We start from the raw sequence: 14,409 nt of genomic DNA on the forward strand, positions 1-14,409 counted from the left end.
ACATACAATACAATTGCTATGCAGGAAACACCGAGAACTGTCTCGATGGTAATTCACAGAGTCGCAAAAAAACACTGCATAATTATGTGACACGGCAGTAGTAAGAGGGGGGGGCGGCACAGGAAATCTGCACTAGCAGAGTTTTGTCAGGAAATTTGCTCAACATAATGGCTGTAAGCTACTGTACAGGCTCAAACATGGTGTAAATTCATAAATGTTGAAAATTTATTTTATATCCCATGTGTATATTTCCAATGAGTGAGCAACAAATTTTATTAGCTTGAGCTGAGAGATTCTGATGGCACAAGCTGGAAAAGTGCAATTCTCAGAGGGTCTCAAACAACATTCTGCAACCAGTGGTCCCCTGGGTCTTCCATGCAGAGCCAAAATACAGAGTACTCTTATACCCTGCATTCATTGTTTAAAAGAAGTAATGACACAAACAATCAGCCAGTGTTGATCAAAGCTGTGCCACTCAGAACACCAGTTTCACAATGTTATGTCTGGGAATGTTAGACAGGAACTGTATTTTTTGGTGTGGAAATGTTCGAGAATTTCAAACATTTAACAGCAAACGAAATATATTTTCATGATAGAACGTCGCCACCACTTCCTTTTCTTTAAATGCCGTCATACAATTCTCATCTCGACAGGCAGCTGGGACCGTGTCTTACCCTGCATCATGCTTCTGTAAGCCGTGTCAGTGATGGCGTAGATGTGGGGTGGCATTTCATGCCTCTTTTTGCCCTTGTACATGTCAACGATCTCCTCTGAGTAGATGGGCAGGTTCTTGTAGGGGTTTATGACGACACAGAAGAGGCCAGAGTATGTCTGCAAAGTGGATGAGAATTAAACAATTAAAGAAGCGCTCTTCGCCTGAACTGGAGAAAGAAACCTGTGAAACAGACTGGATGTGTTTATGTGATCAGAGATTTGCATCCCTCCGCATTACTGAATTAATATAAATGGCCAGTTCGCATTAAAGGAAAGGGCTTCCGCAGCTTCTCGATAACAAGGACTTCCCATCTTCAGTTTAAAATTCTCATGAACTCTTATTTGTAATCCTCCTGTGTTATGGAATATTAACCCCACCCTGCTGCAAGTTTAAACTGATGACTGATCTTGGCATTATAAAAAGTACAGCTATTTGACAAGCCAGCCAAGTCATATACACAAAAAAAACCAATGTTTTCTCAGAGTCAGACATTAAAATTCCCTGTTTATTCATTTCTATAAAACTAATAAGTCATGTATCTTGTATATCTGGACTCATCTCTCCTCATAGCATAACAAATAAAGTTGTTTTGTTTTTTGTTTTTTTTGTTTTTTTAAATATTTCGCATTCCTGAGCTGCCCTCCCAATTTCTTTGTACCAGGCATCTCTCCCTCTGTTGTACACCCGCGTTCCCCTGGGAGATGGTCAATTTCATGACTACAGAGCCTGGAGCCACTCAAACCAACCGTAGCCTGGGTCTCTGGAGGGAGGGGTACAACGGGCTGTGTTGATATGACCGGGTCACACATCACAGAGTCAAAGAGGCCAAAAATCACTCCCAGCCCAGATGGAGTAAATAACATTCATTATGGGGGCAGCAAGAGCAGTTACAACATAATTTACATTCCATGTTCATCTCTGCCAAAACTGTTTTTCATATCTCTCACACTCCCAACTGTATTGTTCCCTACAGCTTCCTGTTTACAAGACTCCGAAACACACACACACACGGATCAAACAAGAGAGACAAAGTGGGACAACACTGAGGGAGAAGACTGCTGAAGTACCACTAGTATGTTAAAAGACTGTTCACATTCTTTATAAGAAGAGCCGGTGTGTATGATTTGTCATTGCACTGGAGCTTAACAAGATAATTAGGAGGTTAGACAGGGTTCAAGAGTAGATTGTTTTCTATAAGCCAGTGGGGAACAGCTATGCTCTTCCTTTTTCCTGTCATTTGTTTTCTATAACAATAGCAACCTGGTTAACGTTTGACATGATGAGGCAAGTCTATGAGGAAGTAATCCCCACGAGCTAAAAGCAAAGTTTTCAGAGAGTTTCTTTTTGTGGTTTTTCTCCTGCTCTTGGGTCTGTATGATGTCAGTGACAGCAGCCATCCCTAATATGGTCATCTCATGCACACAGCTCTGGCTGTGGGCGCAAAAGCCACACCCAACTGCTGATCAGACCTTTTGTTTATGAGGGTAAGCCAATCAAAACAAAGCTTGTTTTTTTCTTCAAAGGAAGAAGATCTGAAACAGCTCGCTTCAGGCAGGATGAGGTCAGGCGCTGCACCAAAGCCCAGTGTAATAAACTATTCTGAACTGTGAGTCATAAGTCCGAGAATTAAAACAGTTTGATGTGAGCATAATGGGTCCACAGTCAAATAGTGAACATAATGATTGCAAAATGTATTTTCTTTATTAGAAAATAAGCACATTAGTGCATCATTTAATTGAATGTCATTTTCAATTGCAGCTTAAGCCTTGAATCTTGCAAAGCTACTATAATAGGATCCAAGATTAATGATATGTGGGTGAATATAAATAGAAATCACATCTAGTATATTATTGTGATGTTAGATTTCAGCAGACAGAATGAACAGAGCAACAGAAGGTCAGTGCTCCATACTTACATATATAAGACCAGAGTAATATCTCTCTTTCAGGTTATGCAGCACGGATGCCTCATTCAGACACGTGAGCTCGGCCATGTCCTCGACCTTGCTGAACTTCGGGGGGTTCATCTTCTGGATGTCATCCTTGTTCACTCGGATCTTCTTTCCAGAGTCTGCCAGCTCCACAACGCACTCGTCGCCGTGCTCCTCCTTGATGGAGCCGGCCTCGAACCCCAGGCGCTCCGAGGGCACCCATACCAGCTTCTTGGAAGCCCAGTCAGCTTGTGCCAGTGGGTTGTTGACCACATTACGGTCCACGTACAGAAACTTGTCTGCATCCGACATGGTTGCTGTTTTACAGAGAGAAAAAGAAACATTGCTTGTTGTTAGCGGTGCAGGGAGATTAGTGTCACACTAAAATCTAATGAGCAGTTTCACATCTTCAAAGAAAACTATTACATGCAATTTCCTGTTTAACTCCTTCTCTATTTGGTATCCATCTGTCTACACGTGTAATCTCCGAGGAATGCACAGGTCACCACTAATATACAAGAGCAATACGGCTCTGCGTTGACATAAAGGAAACAGTTCAAACAAGGCTCTGTTACTCCGAGGCTAAACGCTGTGAACACCTAATCAAATTTCGAGTGGCAGGGAAGAAACATGTGTCTGGATCACAGAGACAGCAGTACCAACAGAGGGGGCCTGCAGTTTGGCTAACTGCTCCAGTACAGTCTTTTACTGGCTGGTCATGGTGCTCGTTTGATTTTAGAGATAAACTGGTTGATGAATTATAGCGCTTATCAAGAGGTTTCAGGAACTAACGGAAAAGTCCCTTTTCACATTTCTGCTTGATTGTTTTGGTTTATTATTTAGAGTAAGTTGAAATGTTTGTGTGGTGCCACCCACATACATGTCATTCGTACTTTCCCCTTTCCAATAGACACCGAGTAGTCACCTTGAGGCCCATCCAAAAACGCCTCCTCTCTCACTAATGCGTTGCAAAACTATCAAGTAGGAGGAGAACTACCAAGTTTGATAAAACTCATGAATTATAAATGAATACAAAACAAATGAGATTCACACTGAATGTTGCAGTTCACACTACACACAAGTGCATACAGATAAACATCAGATCTAATCATATAGATTGAAATCACTGCTCAGCCTAGTCTATACACGCTTATAAATAACAGCTTGCTGACAGGGAGTGCTGTGGTTTAACCCATATGGAAAGTGACTAGACTAGTACAACCAGTAAGGCAAGCCAAAAAAAAAAAAAAAAAAAAAAAAAAAAAAAAAAGCACAAGCAGGCTACAGCCAAACCGCCCAAACAGTCAGTGCAGAGACGCTGTGAGCAATTAACCGAACGTAGTTTTCTTTCACAGACACCAGTACCCCCAGCCTTTACTATCTAAATGATCATTCCAGCACAGCGGGAGACCCACACCAATTTTCCCAGCATCACCAGGGTTCTTGGTCTTTTCTAGTGTTCCCTCACCTCTAAGGGTAACCAAGCACACAGACAGTTTGCATTTGCTTGGTCACTCATATGCAAACGTCAAGAAAAACACAGCGGAGGTCGGGCTTAGGTAGTCATGACTGTATCTAAATGAATATATAGAGGCAGTCAAGTTTTGATGAGAGCAATTTCACACTGCAGGTCCAGTGGGAAAAGGTTCAAATTACTCATGCTCAGCATAGTAAAATGCTGCTTGTACACACCACTGATTTACAAGTCTTACATTTCCAGAGCCTTACAAAAAGCCATGTGCGTTTTCCTTTAGCTGTAAGCAGTTCAACAGCAGTGTAACTTCACAGCTCACACATTTCCCCCTAAAGCCCCAAATTTAGAGATGCAGTGAATTTGTGTATAGTTGCTCTTGCTTTACAACAGCGGAGACTCTCAGCCAGAGGGACACAACCTTTAAACTCTGAAGCATTCATAAATTGTTCTCAATGTGACAGACTCTGGAGGACCTAAACCAAAAAAGTACTAAGATACTAAAGTGCTGCTTGTTCCAGCACATTAACCCTGAGCTCTGAGAAAGAAAGCAGAGGCATTCTTCTCATGACCCCTGCGGCTTCATGTCCTCTATCAACACTCTGTCAGACTAAGCCACAGCTGACGTCCATCACTGTGCACCACGCCCACTAGCTCATCTGTGGTCTACAGACCCCATCCTCTAATAGAACGTGGGGCAAATTTGTCCTGCTTTCTCTCTCAGTTGGCCACAAGCTTCCTCCTCTGCCTTCAGACTCCCTGTGCACAATCCTAACACCAGCACCCACCCTTCCCCTTTTGTTTTCCAGTCTTTTCAGGGTCACATTCCTCCCATACTCACTCTTTATCAGGGAGAGACAGCATCTAAAAGCATTCCACAAATTTCTGTCCTATATACCTCTCCCCTTACATCTTCCTCAAACCCATTTTCTATGGCTTCTTCCTGTCACATTAGCATGTCAAGTGTGCCTTTAGGGGTTTCACAAACATTGCTCCATACTTTTGAGAGCTCTTCATTCCTTGTAGTGCATCTCTGACAGTGCTCCCATACTCCTTTAAAATTCTTTTGGCCATTACTTGCCCCTCTACATTCAGATCACTTGGCCCCGTGCAGAGTTTGTATACGAGCCATAACTGATTATAATCCCTGCAGCTTTGTTGTCTGGCAAAAACAAGAAGTGAAACAGAACACACCCAGCACTCTGGTTTGTTTTAGCTTGCTATGATTCAAAGGTACAGGGAGACATGTTTGCCAGGCCACTATAAAAAGTATCAAATAATCTTAACAAATACACACACCATCTGTTGCTGCAGTCACGTTGCTTAAGGATCAAATACTTGCTAGTTTATTCATTTTAAATTAATGTTAACCAGAAGTCTTTCATACGAAACTGCAGTTTAGACATTTAATGTGTGGAAACTGCTGCAAGCAGTTGTTTTTCTTACCAATTAATCCACAGATTCTTTTTCTATTTGTTCATTCCCACTTAAATTATGTCTGACTTACTCAAAATGTTTTTGTCCTAACCACATAAAGTCAGTTTACCGTCACCTATAAAAGAAAGAATCAGCCAAGCAGTAAAAGAGGACTAAAGTCCAATCTAACAATGACGTCTGCCATAGTCCGACTCACATGCCTGACACAGATAACTGTGACATACTTCAAACTAGCTCTCCAGAGAGCAATGAGGTCTAAAATTACTCCCAGTAGCTATTCTAGCTTGGCAAGGCCTGTTCTATATAGAAGGTAGAAGACGAGGGATAAAGAACAGCCAATTTTAGACCTTGGCTTTTCCCCGTAGAGCTTAACAGTTACAGTAAGTCTTGGATGTTGATTTGACATTGAGATAAAACACTGTGCATTAAAGCTCATGAAACCCACCCCCTGCTTGAGGATCACAATTCCTCGTTCTTGAAGCCCTGCTGCCAATGCATCCATAATCCTGTAAGAATCAAGCGTTCTCTGAATCCCTGTCTGTGGAGTGACACTTGGCTGCAAAAACACCATCTATTCTGCTTAGCCTGACTTCAACTCATCTAGATTTTCATAACACAGATTACTTATTAAGTGATTACATGGTGGCAGACACTTGGACAGTCATCCTGAAACCAGCACGGCACAGTTTTATGGGCAATGACTGAAAACCCATTCAAAAAATATATTTAAATAAAAAAATAATCAGAGTTAGTTAGCTCTACCCCATTAGACAATCTGATTGAAAGAGGAAGAGGAACCAAAAGACAACATGAGGATGAGAACAAAGGCCGGTGTGCAAACCTACATCACAGAGCAGTGTGGTTCCAAACAGAGGAAGCAATGCAGGAGCCAGGACCTTTAGAAAGAAGTGCAGGAGGAACGAGGAAAGGAAAAGGGAAACATAACGTTTAGAAAGAAGGTGAACTCAAGACCTTTAAAGCTGAGACCCTCGATTCATCAGTTTTAAAAAAACAAAAACAAACAACACCCGTCTTTCTTTTCCACCTCACCAAGTTACAGTTTAAAAAAAACAGTTTAAAAAAAAAAAAAAAAAAAAAAAAACTGGAGTCGTGACAACCTCCGCCACAGCTTGACCATGTAAAGTCAAACCCTCCTGTTCCAGCTGAAAGGAACCCATAAAACCAGCTGTGCTGAGCTGACATTGCTGCCTTTCTATTAATAATCCTGCCAAAGTCAATAACACTGTACTCCCACCAACAGCATCTCATCACAGCATCCCACTAACATAAGCTGAGCCAAGCCTGCTCGTCCTCAGTTGCATTTCTCATGCTGTGGACATTGTTTTAACCCGTTGACACCCTTCATCCGTTTATGTTCCTCATTCCAACAAATACTACTTTGTCTATTTTTACTGCATCAATGCCTCCTCTGTCATAGCTTTACTGCATTCGACCCCCTCACAGTTTGAGCTGATCACTGCGAGTCTGCCCTCTCATGACATGAGTGTGTGCCAGACAGGAGCCGCTAAGGTACTGAGCCAGTCAGTCAAAATTCATTATGGGCTTACACGTCAACTCTCTCTACTTCCTTCACCCTCCTCCTCTGAAAGTGGCACAAGGGTGGGGCAAGGAGAAGGGAGGGGAGGAGGAAAGAGGAAATGACAAGCTGAGAAAACTATTTTGCCATTTGAGGAACTTGTTGTGTGCGAGTCTTTCGAGGAGAAGAAAGGTGGCGCTTTTCTTGAGCCCATGCTGAGCAGATCTGAGGACTGAGGAGTAAATTAAGCCCTGGCTGGAAAAATAACCACACTGCATGACAGACCTACATCACTTTCCACATTACTTTTCACATTCCTGCCCCAACCAGGATCAAATTTCACTGCACTGTAAGCTAGCCACTGCCATCTACCACTTGCAGCTAGGGGCCCCTACAACATCATATGAACTCAGACTTTAGTCTGACCCCCCACAACCTTTTCAGATGAGCTAGTGAACTTCTTCACCAACACCACAGTCATGTTTAAGTGTGTTCATCTGAATTAGATTTGACTGATAGCAAAATAGTGGATGTAACAATTGAACTATGAGTGTTTGGGTATACCTGCCTTCATAAATTTAGTGCCAAGCAGGCCCTTTTAAACCATACACTATATGCAGAGGCACACGCAGCCACCATTATGTCACCTACTGGTTATGAGGTTCTGTTGTGAAGATCTTGCTTGTGCATTTTGGCCATCAATTTTTTAATATCATTATTTTTAAACTAGAAATGAAGAACGAGAGGTGATTTTTTGTGGAATCCCCATGCAATAGCTTTCTCAGACTTCTAAAGTAATGCATTTGTTTTCACAGACAGAAGTCAGGCCCTTTTGAGCATTAGCACAAGAGTACAGATTTAATGCACTTGCACAGTGACTTCACTTTTCAGCAGATGGACTGTATACCGAAGATGGACATACTTTTCTACTGGTCAGCAAAGAGGCAACTCCTTTGGTTAAAGTAGAAAGTAGTATAAGTTTTCTTTTTAGTTTCTGAATGGACGACACCAACAGAGCATAAAAATATAAAGAAGTGTATGCTTGACATGGCTTACATGTGTAGGTAGACAGATAAGCTACTATTGTCTCTCAGTTTCTTAGTCAGATCCACTCAATCGTGCACATTTTAAAACACCAAGACGGTAAAGTCGCAACACTACAAGGCTTACTAACCAAAAGGTGCGATCACACTGCAAAGTTCATCGTTAATATTACAGTCTGAGCTCAACAACTACAAATCATTCTAGCTGACCTTTTCAAGCACTTCTTTTACTTTAAGTTAACTCTCTTGCACTTGATCACAACACAAGTTTTTACCGTGGAGACAGTGCATAAAAAAAATAAATAAAAAGAATTGGAGAGGGAACATGATCTTTCCACATACTGCCTCAAGTCAAGCATTTCAATGTTACTTTTAAGTCATCAGTTTCCAATACATCAATTTCACCTCCACCCAATCCAAGCAATAGTTAAGATTAAATGTTGATTTAAAATGACAGACCATTTGAAATAGGTCATCCGCCTGACAACTGCAACAGTTTCAGGGTCACAGAACAAATTTCCGTTATCTTTGAAACAACCACCCTGTTACACCACAGCCCAAACGACTGGTTACTTCGCCTGCCCTTTTAGAAAAACACTCCAACCGTATTGACTATGTGATAGCTCACAGATCGTTACGTAAGCCTTTTAATAGACAGTGAAAGAATGCAGAAGGGAGTTAAGATACACATTTCTGTTTGTCAGCAGCAATCTTTCTTAGGAGGAAAGCTGCACTGGAACAGCTACGCATTAGATTTCTGACAGACACAGTGAAGGAAATCTGCTACTTTTATAGTTTCACTTTTCGTATGTTCTTATACATTTAATTCTACCAGCAGAAAGCCTCCATCTGCTGCTTCTACTTTGTGGATTGCCATGCGGTTTGTCTCAGCCTTATCACTTGTTATCGCTACTTAGGTCACTCCCTTTGAGAGATTCAGACAATACAAAGCTGTCTTCTTTTTAAAAGAAAAAAAAAAATCATCTCATAAAAAGACACATTAACAGTCTTTGGAGAACCCCATGACAGTCTGACAACCTGGACAGCTGGCATGTAGTCAAATTTTGGATTAACATGTGAATAAACTGTCCAACGGGAGTCAAATATTAGGCATATTACTCAGCACATTTCAAAGTTCATAGTGCAAAACTGTCTCTCACTTCGTCCCGAGTATCAATTGCCTTTCCGCACAGTTAAAACAGGTGTGTAGGTCACACACGCCCACCCAACCACGGACAAAGTACATTTAGGTCATATGCAGAAATGCAACTGAGCTTTACTACAGTCACGGCAGATTAGAAACCTTCCCTGTTTCAGGCCTTTTAACCTCAACCCAGCTTTTGTCTTGGTTCACACTAAAAAACGTACGTTTACATGAATAAGTAAAGCCTGCTAACTAGAACTTTGAAAATGTTTTTTTTACAAGACAAGATTTTGGACAGCCACTTCAATAATCCCAGAAAAAAGAAAAAAAAAACCAAAAACAAAACTGCATGATCATTAACTGGCACTCTGAGAAGGCTCAACTGTATGACTGTAATCTCTAATCAAACAATACCTCATAATTAGCGTTACTGAACACAAAGAAGCACCATCTGCTGAGCCATTGCCACAAGGAGGCATAAGTCAAGGTCTGTCCTTCAAGACCTGAAATCTCAACAAGTCTTTTGTTTATGTAGACTAAGTCAGAGCACAGTCATTTCCTGCCATTGTTGGGCTCTATTGAAACCTCACAGGTGTGTGTGTGTGTGTGTGTGTGTGTGTGTGGGTGGGGGGGAGATAATAAGAATAGGAAAAGAGACAGGGGAGGTAAAACGAAGAACATGCACTGTGAACAGAGGTCACAGAGAAAGGTCTGATAAGAAGACTGACACAACAAGGAAATACAAAGCTGTTTAAAGAAAGAAAGAGAAGAAAAAACCCACGGTCTGCATATCCTTGAGAGTAGTCGGGTCAACCACTAACTGAGGCAGAGCTAAATTAGAAGAGACATTCAGGAGAAAGCAGCAGTTTGAATGACTTGAATTAAAGGCCAGCATTAATGACATACTGCATTCAGACTCCACAGGCTAAAATCTGTTAATGTTTGATACTGCCTTTAATACATAAAAATGAATTTAAGCCAGTGTCGCTCGCAGCTGACACTGCTACATACTGAGAGAGGATACGATCGGCTCTGCTATGCTTAATGGAAAAAAACAAAAACAAACAAACTTGGCAATCTCCTCTGACAGGAATGTTTTGTTTATATTTGTGAATCTTGTGTCAAAGACACACACGATTTTAAACATTACCATTTTACTGAGCATTAAAACTATTTCAAGAAAAGTTAAAAGCTTAAACCAAAGTAAAGTCACATTTTAGAAAGCCAGAACCTTTTTTTTCATCATTTTCAACAGACAGGTTTCATAATTAATTCAAGTATGCCCCATTACTCTCAGCCCTAAAAAAAGCCCAGCACATATTCCAATCTGGTTTTCTTGGCGATCTAAACTGCAGGAATTACTGCACATGCGAATGTAGTTCAAAAAGGCAGAATAGGAATACCTGACATTTCTTCAAATAACACTGAGACAGGGTAAACGATCGCAACGTGCCAAATAATGTCACACTGCCCTCTCCACAGAGCAACAAAAGCAGGGGGCCTGCAAATAATCTTCCCCAGCTGGGACATCCACCCTTCAATGAAATCTAAACATCCACAGGCAAGTTCCCTCAGACCGTAACACTCTGAAAAGACTGAACAGCCTCACACACCAGCACCCTGTTCACATTTTAAAAGAGGCCTGCATTCAATTTTGTCAGGACTACGGTACATAACTGCCGCCCCCCCCCCCCCAGGAGGGCCTCGAGTATGGACATTGCTGACACATGAATGATGGAATGTAACGATCTCTGCAGGGGGGCTCCATAACAGCACCGAAACTGGCAATGGGAGAGGAGAACTGGCCTCCAGAGAAGATGTTGCACAATGTATTAATTTGCCAAAATGACTCTTGCGAATAACAGGATATGACATACAACATGTCACCCCATGTGACCCTTCAAGCATCAGACTTGAAGCACATGACTGCTGCTCTCAGGGAGACTCATCCGGAGAAAGGTCACCCTGAGATGCCATTTATAGAAGAATTCTGCACAAGCTGTGGCTATTCTTCTGCTACTACAATGACTAATACTGATCACTGCTCAGCCTGCAAGCATTGTTACTGTAGTAACCTTGCACTGTGGTTTAAGACTTTCTTGGCAGAAACCAACTGATATGAAATAAGCGTTTGTGTTTAAAAGCAAAAGGGTGCCACGCTGCCTCCCTCTGAGACCACTAACACCTTCTACAATGAGAAGCAGGTTTGGGTGGAGGAGTGCCAGAGCTGCTGGGATGCCCAAGTCTGATTTGATGCAGACTTTGTGCATTTCTTCCCCCAAAATGCTGAACTTTGGTGCTTGTCATAGCCTAAATGACTATCCACAGTCCCTGAGTGCAAACAACTATGCGTCATCTAACAGATGCAAACAAATGATACTGACAAAGCACATCACTCAGGAGGATGCACACTGGTATGACATGATTGGTCCTGATTTGAATGGAACACTGAAAATCTGTGATTGGCCCAAATGTTGCCGTAACATGCATGTTCTCTTTGAGCCTGAACTAACTAGAGATGCTTTTTTGTAATCTGTGCTTGCAGATCAACATTTCCACTGCAGACGCATGCACGCTTTGCCTGAGCTTGAACTCAAAGTTTCCCGTGATGACTTTCGAGGCTCTAAAATTACATGGCGTCTCATGTTTTACAGTTCGTAAAGCCTTTAGAGGTAAATTTGGGTCACTGGGTTGCACAAATAAAAATGCACTCAGACTGAGCCGATACCGAGCCCTTCCAGCTCTTATGTAAAATGGAAAAAGTCACGCTGCCCAGCTAATGTTCATCAGAGTGGACCGCACTGTAATTACAAGACAAGCCTGGTCATTTTAAGCTGGCACTGCAGGAACCACTCTGACTTAACATCTGGCTCATCTACATAACAACCACATCTTTTATCATCATGCCCATCTCACGCTGCGAAATACTTCCTTCTGCTTCACCCCTTAATGACTTTAGATCCTCTATGTGGATAACATTCACTGCATTTTTTACATGCATCTCTATTTTCGTTCTTCACTATCTTGGCCTGGAATAATGCTGACTGGAAAAACTGTTTTCATATCAGGCAATCAATGAGTGTATGAAGAATGAAACCTTAGCCTTACTGGAAACCCATTGGACTTTTATCTAATGAGATAATAAACGTTAAGTGCCTCCCAGGTGAACTAGAATATTTTAATAATAAATCTATCTAGAAATATGTACTTCACATAGTACAGACAATCACATAAGTTAAGCTTCTGAAACATCCATATTAGCCCACCTATGAGTTTGTCCGACTTCTCTATGCCTCTCCCAAAAATCACAGTAAAATGTGTTCCTCATGCCACCATGTTGGCAGTAGCAGTGCACAGACATGCAGGTGACATGGTTTAGTATGGGTAAAGCTGGTCAGTGGCGGAAACGCTCAGCTCGGCGATCCACTGACGTCACCCTGCCAGCCAGACATATCACCGGCTCAGTGTCTGTCTCCCAGTTTGTGTAGCACAAACTAAGCATTCATATCTTACACCGAGCCGGTGTTCGGATAGCCTGAACTTCCACCTCTTCTCTTCAGCTCAAACTCTCGCCCGGCTTTTTTTTTTTTCTCTCTTTTTTTCCTTCCACGGTGCCATTCATTCAAGCGAATCACTTCCTGCCTCTACCGTTAAGACTTTTAGCTTCTCGCGAGCTGCCACAACGCTGAAGCTGTACTCTGAGACCTACGCTTCACATACTGCACACTCACTCGTGTATTAAAAGTTTATGGACAGTATATTATTTGAATATTAAAGTGCTGTGAAGTTAAATAAAGCTCGGGTTAAAACTCCGACGGAGGTCCCACTCCACCCAGAGCAGCTTGCTCTATTTGCAGCCCTGAACTAGCCAAAAAAGAAAGAAAAAAAGGCCCTGCTTCCTGGTTCACTGCACTTGCTGCGGCTACAAGCGAATTGCACGAGTTAGAAACGAGTACATGGAGAAAGCATGGCAGACAAAAGTGTTCAAGAAAGAAATTACCTGCTTTTGGGGTGCAGGCTGCCTTTTTTAAGAGGGTGGCTAACAACAACCGTGTGGCTCAGTCAGCGTCGCAGTGAGACAAACTTATCTTCCTGTCGGCAGCAGCTTCGAAGAGTTCAGGCTAAACTACAGAGCTCGCTTCCTCCACTTCAGTCAGTCGCTCTTTCTATCTTTTTTTTTCTCTCTCTCTCTCTCTCTCTCTCTCTCTCTCTCTCCCCCTCTTCCTTTTTCCCTCCCTCTTCCACTGGCTGGTCTCTGGTTTGCGTAATTTTAGTCAGCGAACGGCCCGCCGGAGCCTGGGGTGGGGTTCAGGATGAGGCGGGACCCAGCTGTCACATATCCGCCCCCTGGCCAATGGCCGCCGTCCTTTGTTAATCCTCGACACTTTTGTCCAATCGGCTTCTTCTAAAGGCAGCACAGGGCGGAGGGGTGACAGCGAATAGGCGGGACAAAGAACAAAAAACTGAACTTGAAAGCGTTGAGAGGAGGGAGGAGAGACTAGAGAGGTTACCGATAAAGCTGTGTTTAATGAGAGAGGTATGTGCATGCTAAGGATTTTTATGACCATATAAGTACCAGTCACTCTCAGGATGAACTGCATCACTCAGGATCTCCCCTCGTGTGTCAGCGAGGTCTAGTCTGCCCTGAGCGCCGTGCTAAACAACTAGTACGGATGGCTCCAGATGTTTGATTTCGTTTCTGCTGTCAGATAGCAGACAAATCATGCACATGCAGGCTTGCGTGCTACTCATATTACTAATCTGTCTGTCTCTTTCTTTTTTAAGGTGTAACAAAAACTCAGGCAGCGGTTTCTTGAAACTCTACACCCACCTCTGTCTGCTTAAACACATAAGATGTATTAATATTGTGAAGCACTCCTCTCTGTAAACAGGCTGTCTCCACTCTAAAAGGAGGTCAGGAAGACCAGTGTGCAGCTGACCCCGACTTTGGCAGCATGGTTGCAGAGGGCCTTGAATTTTTCACTGTTAACCAATTTTTAAAAACTCAGTCATCCTGTCACCATTACATACAAGCAATTTCAGCCTATTGGCTCCTGCTTCCACCAGAGGGATTTTTTAAATATAAAAACTTTATCCACACTTTCCCAAGCTCTTAGATGCGAGAAACCAGG

The 14,409-nt window shown here is 42.4% G+C and overlaps 1 protein-coding gene across 2 annotated transcripts in view; it reads right to left on the reverse strand.

The window, feature by feature from the left end:
* Positions 1-13,465, reverse strand: part of LOC113021228 (myosin-9-like) — a 30,253-nt gene extending 16,788 nt beyond the window's left edge. For both annotated transcript variants that reach the window (XM_026165759.1, XM_026165758.1), the window contains exons 1-3: positions 13,278-13,465; positions 2,631-2,962; positions 675-831 (exon numbers count right to left, since the gene is read on the reverse strand). In XM_026165759.1, coding sequence (XP_026021544.1) covers positions 675-831; positions 2,631-2,957 — 484 coding nt within the window. In that variant the 5' untranslated portion in view covers positions 2,958-2,962; positions 13,278-13,465. The remainder of the gene's footprint in view (positions 1-674; positions 832-2,630; positions 2,963-13,277) is intronic.
* Between the last annotated feature and the right edge of the window lie 944 nt (positions 13,466-14,409).

Source organism: Astatotilapia calliptera, chromosome 4 (genome assembly GCF_900246225.1).
Source record: "Astatotilapia calliptera chromosome 4, fAstCal1.2, whole genome shotgun sequence".
Classification (NCBI taxonomy): Eukaryota; Metazoa; Chordata; class Actinopteri; order Cichliformes; family Cichlidae; genus Astatotilapia; species Astatotilapia calliptera.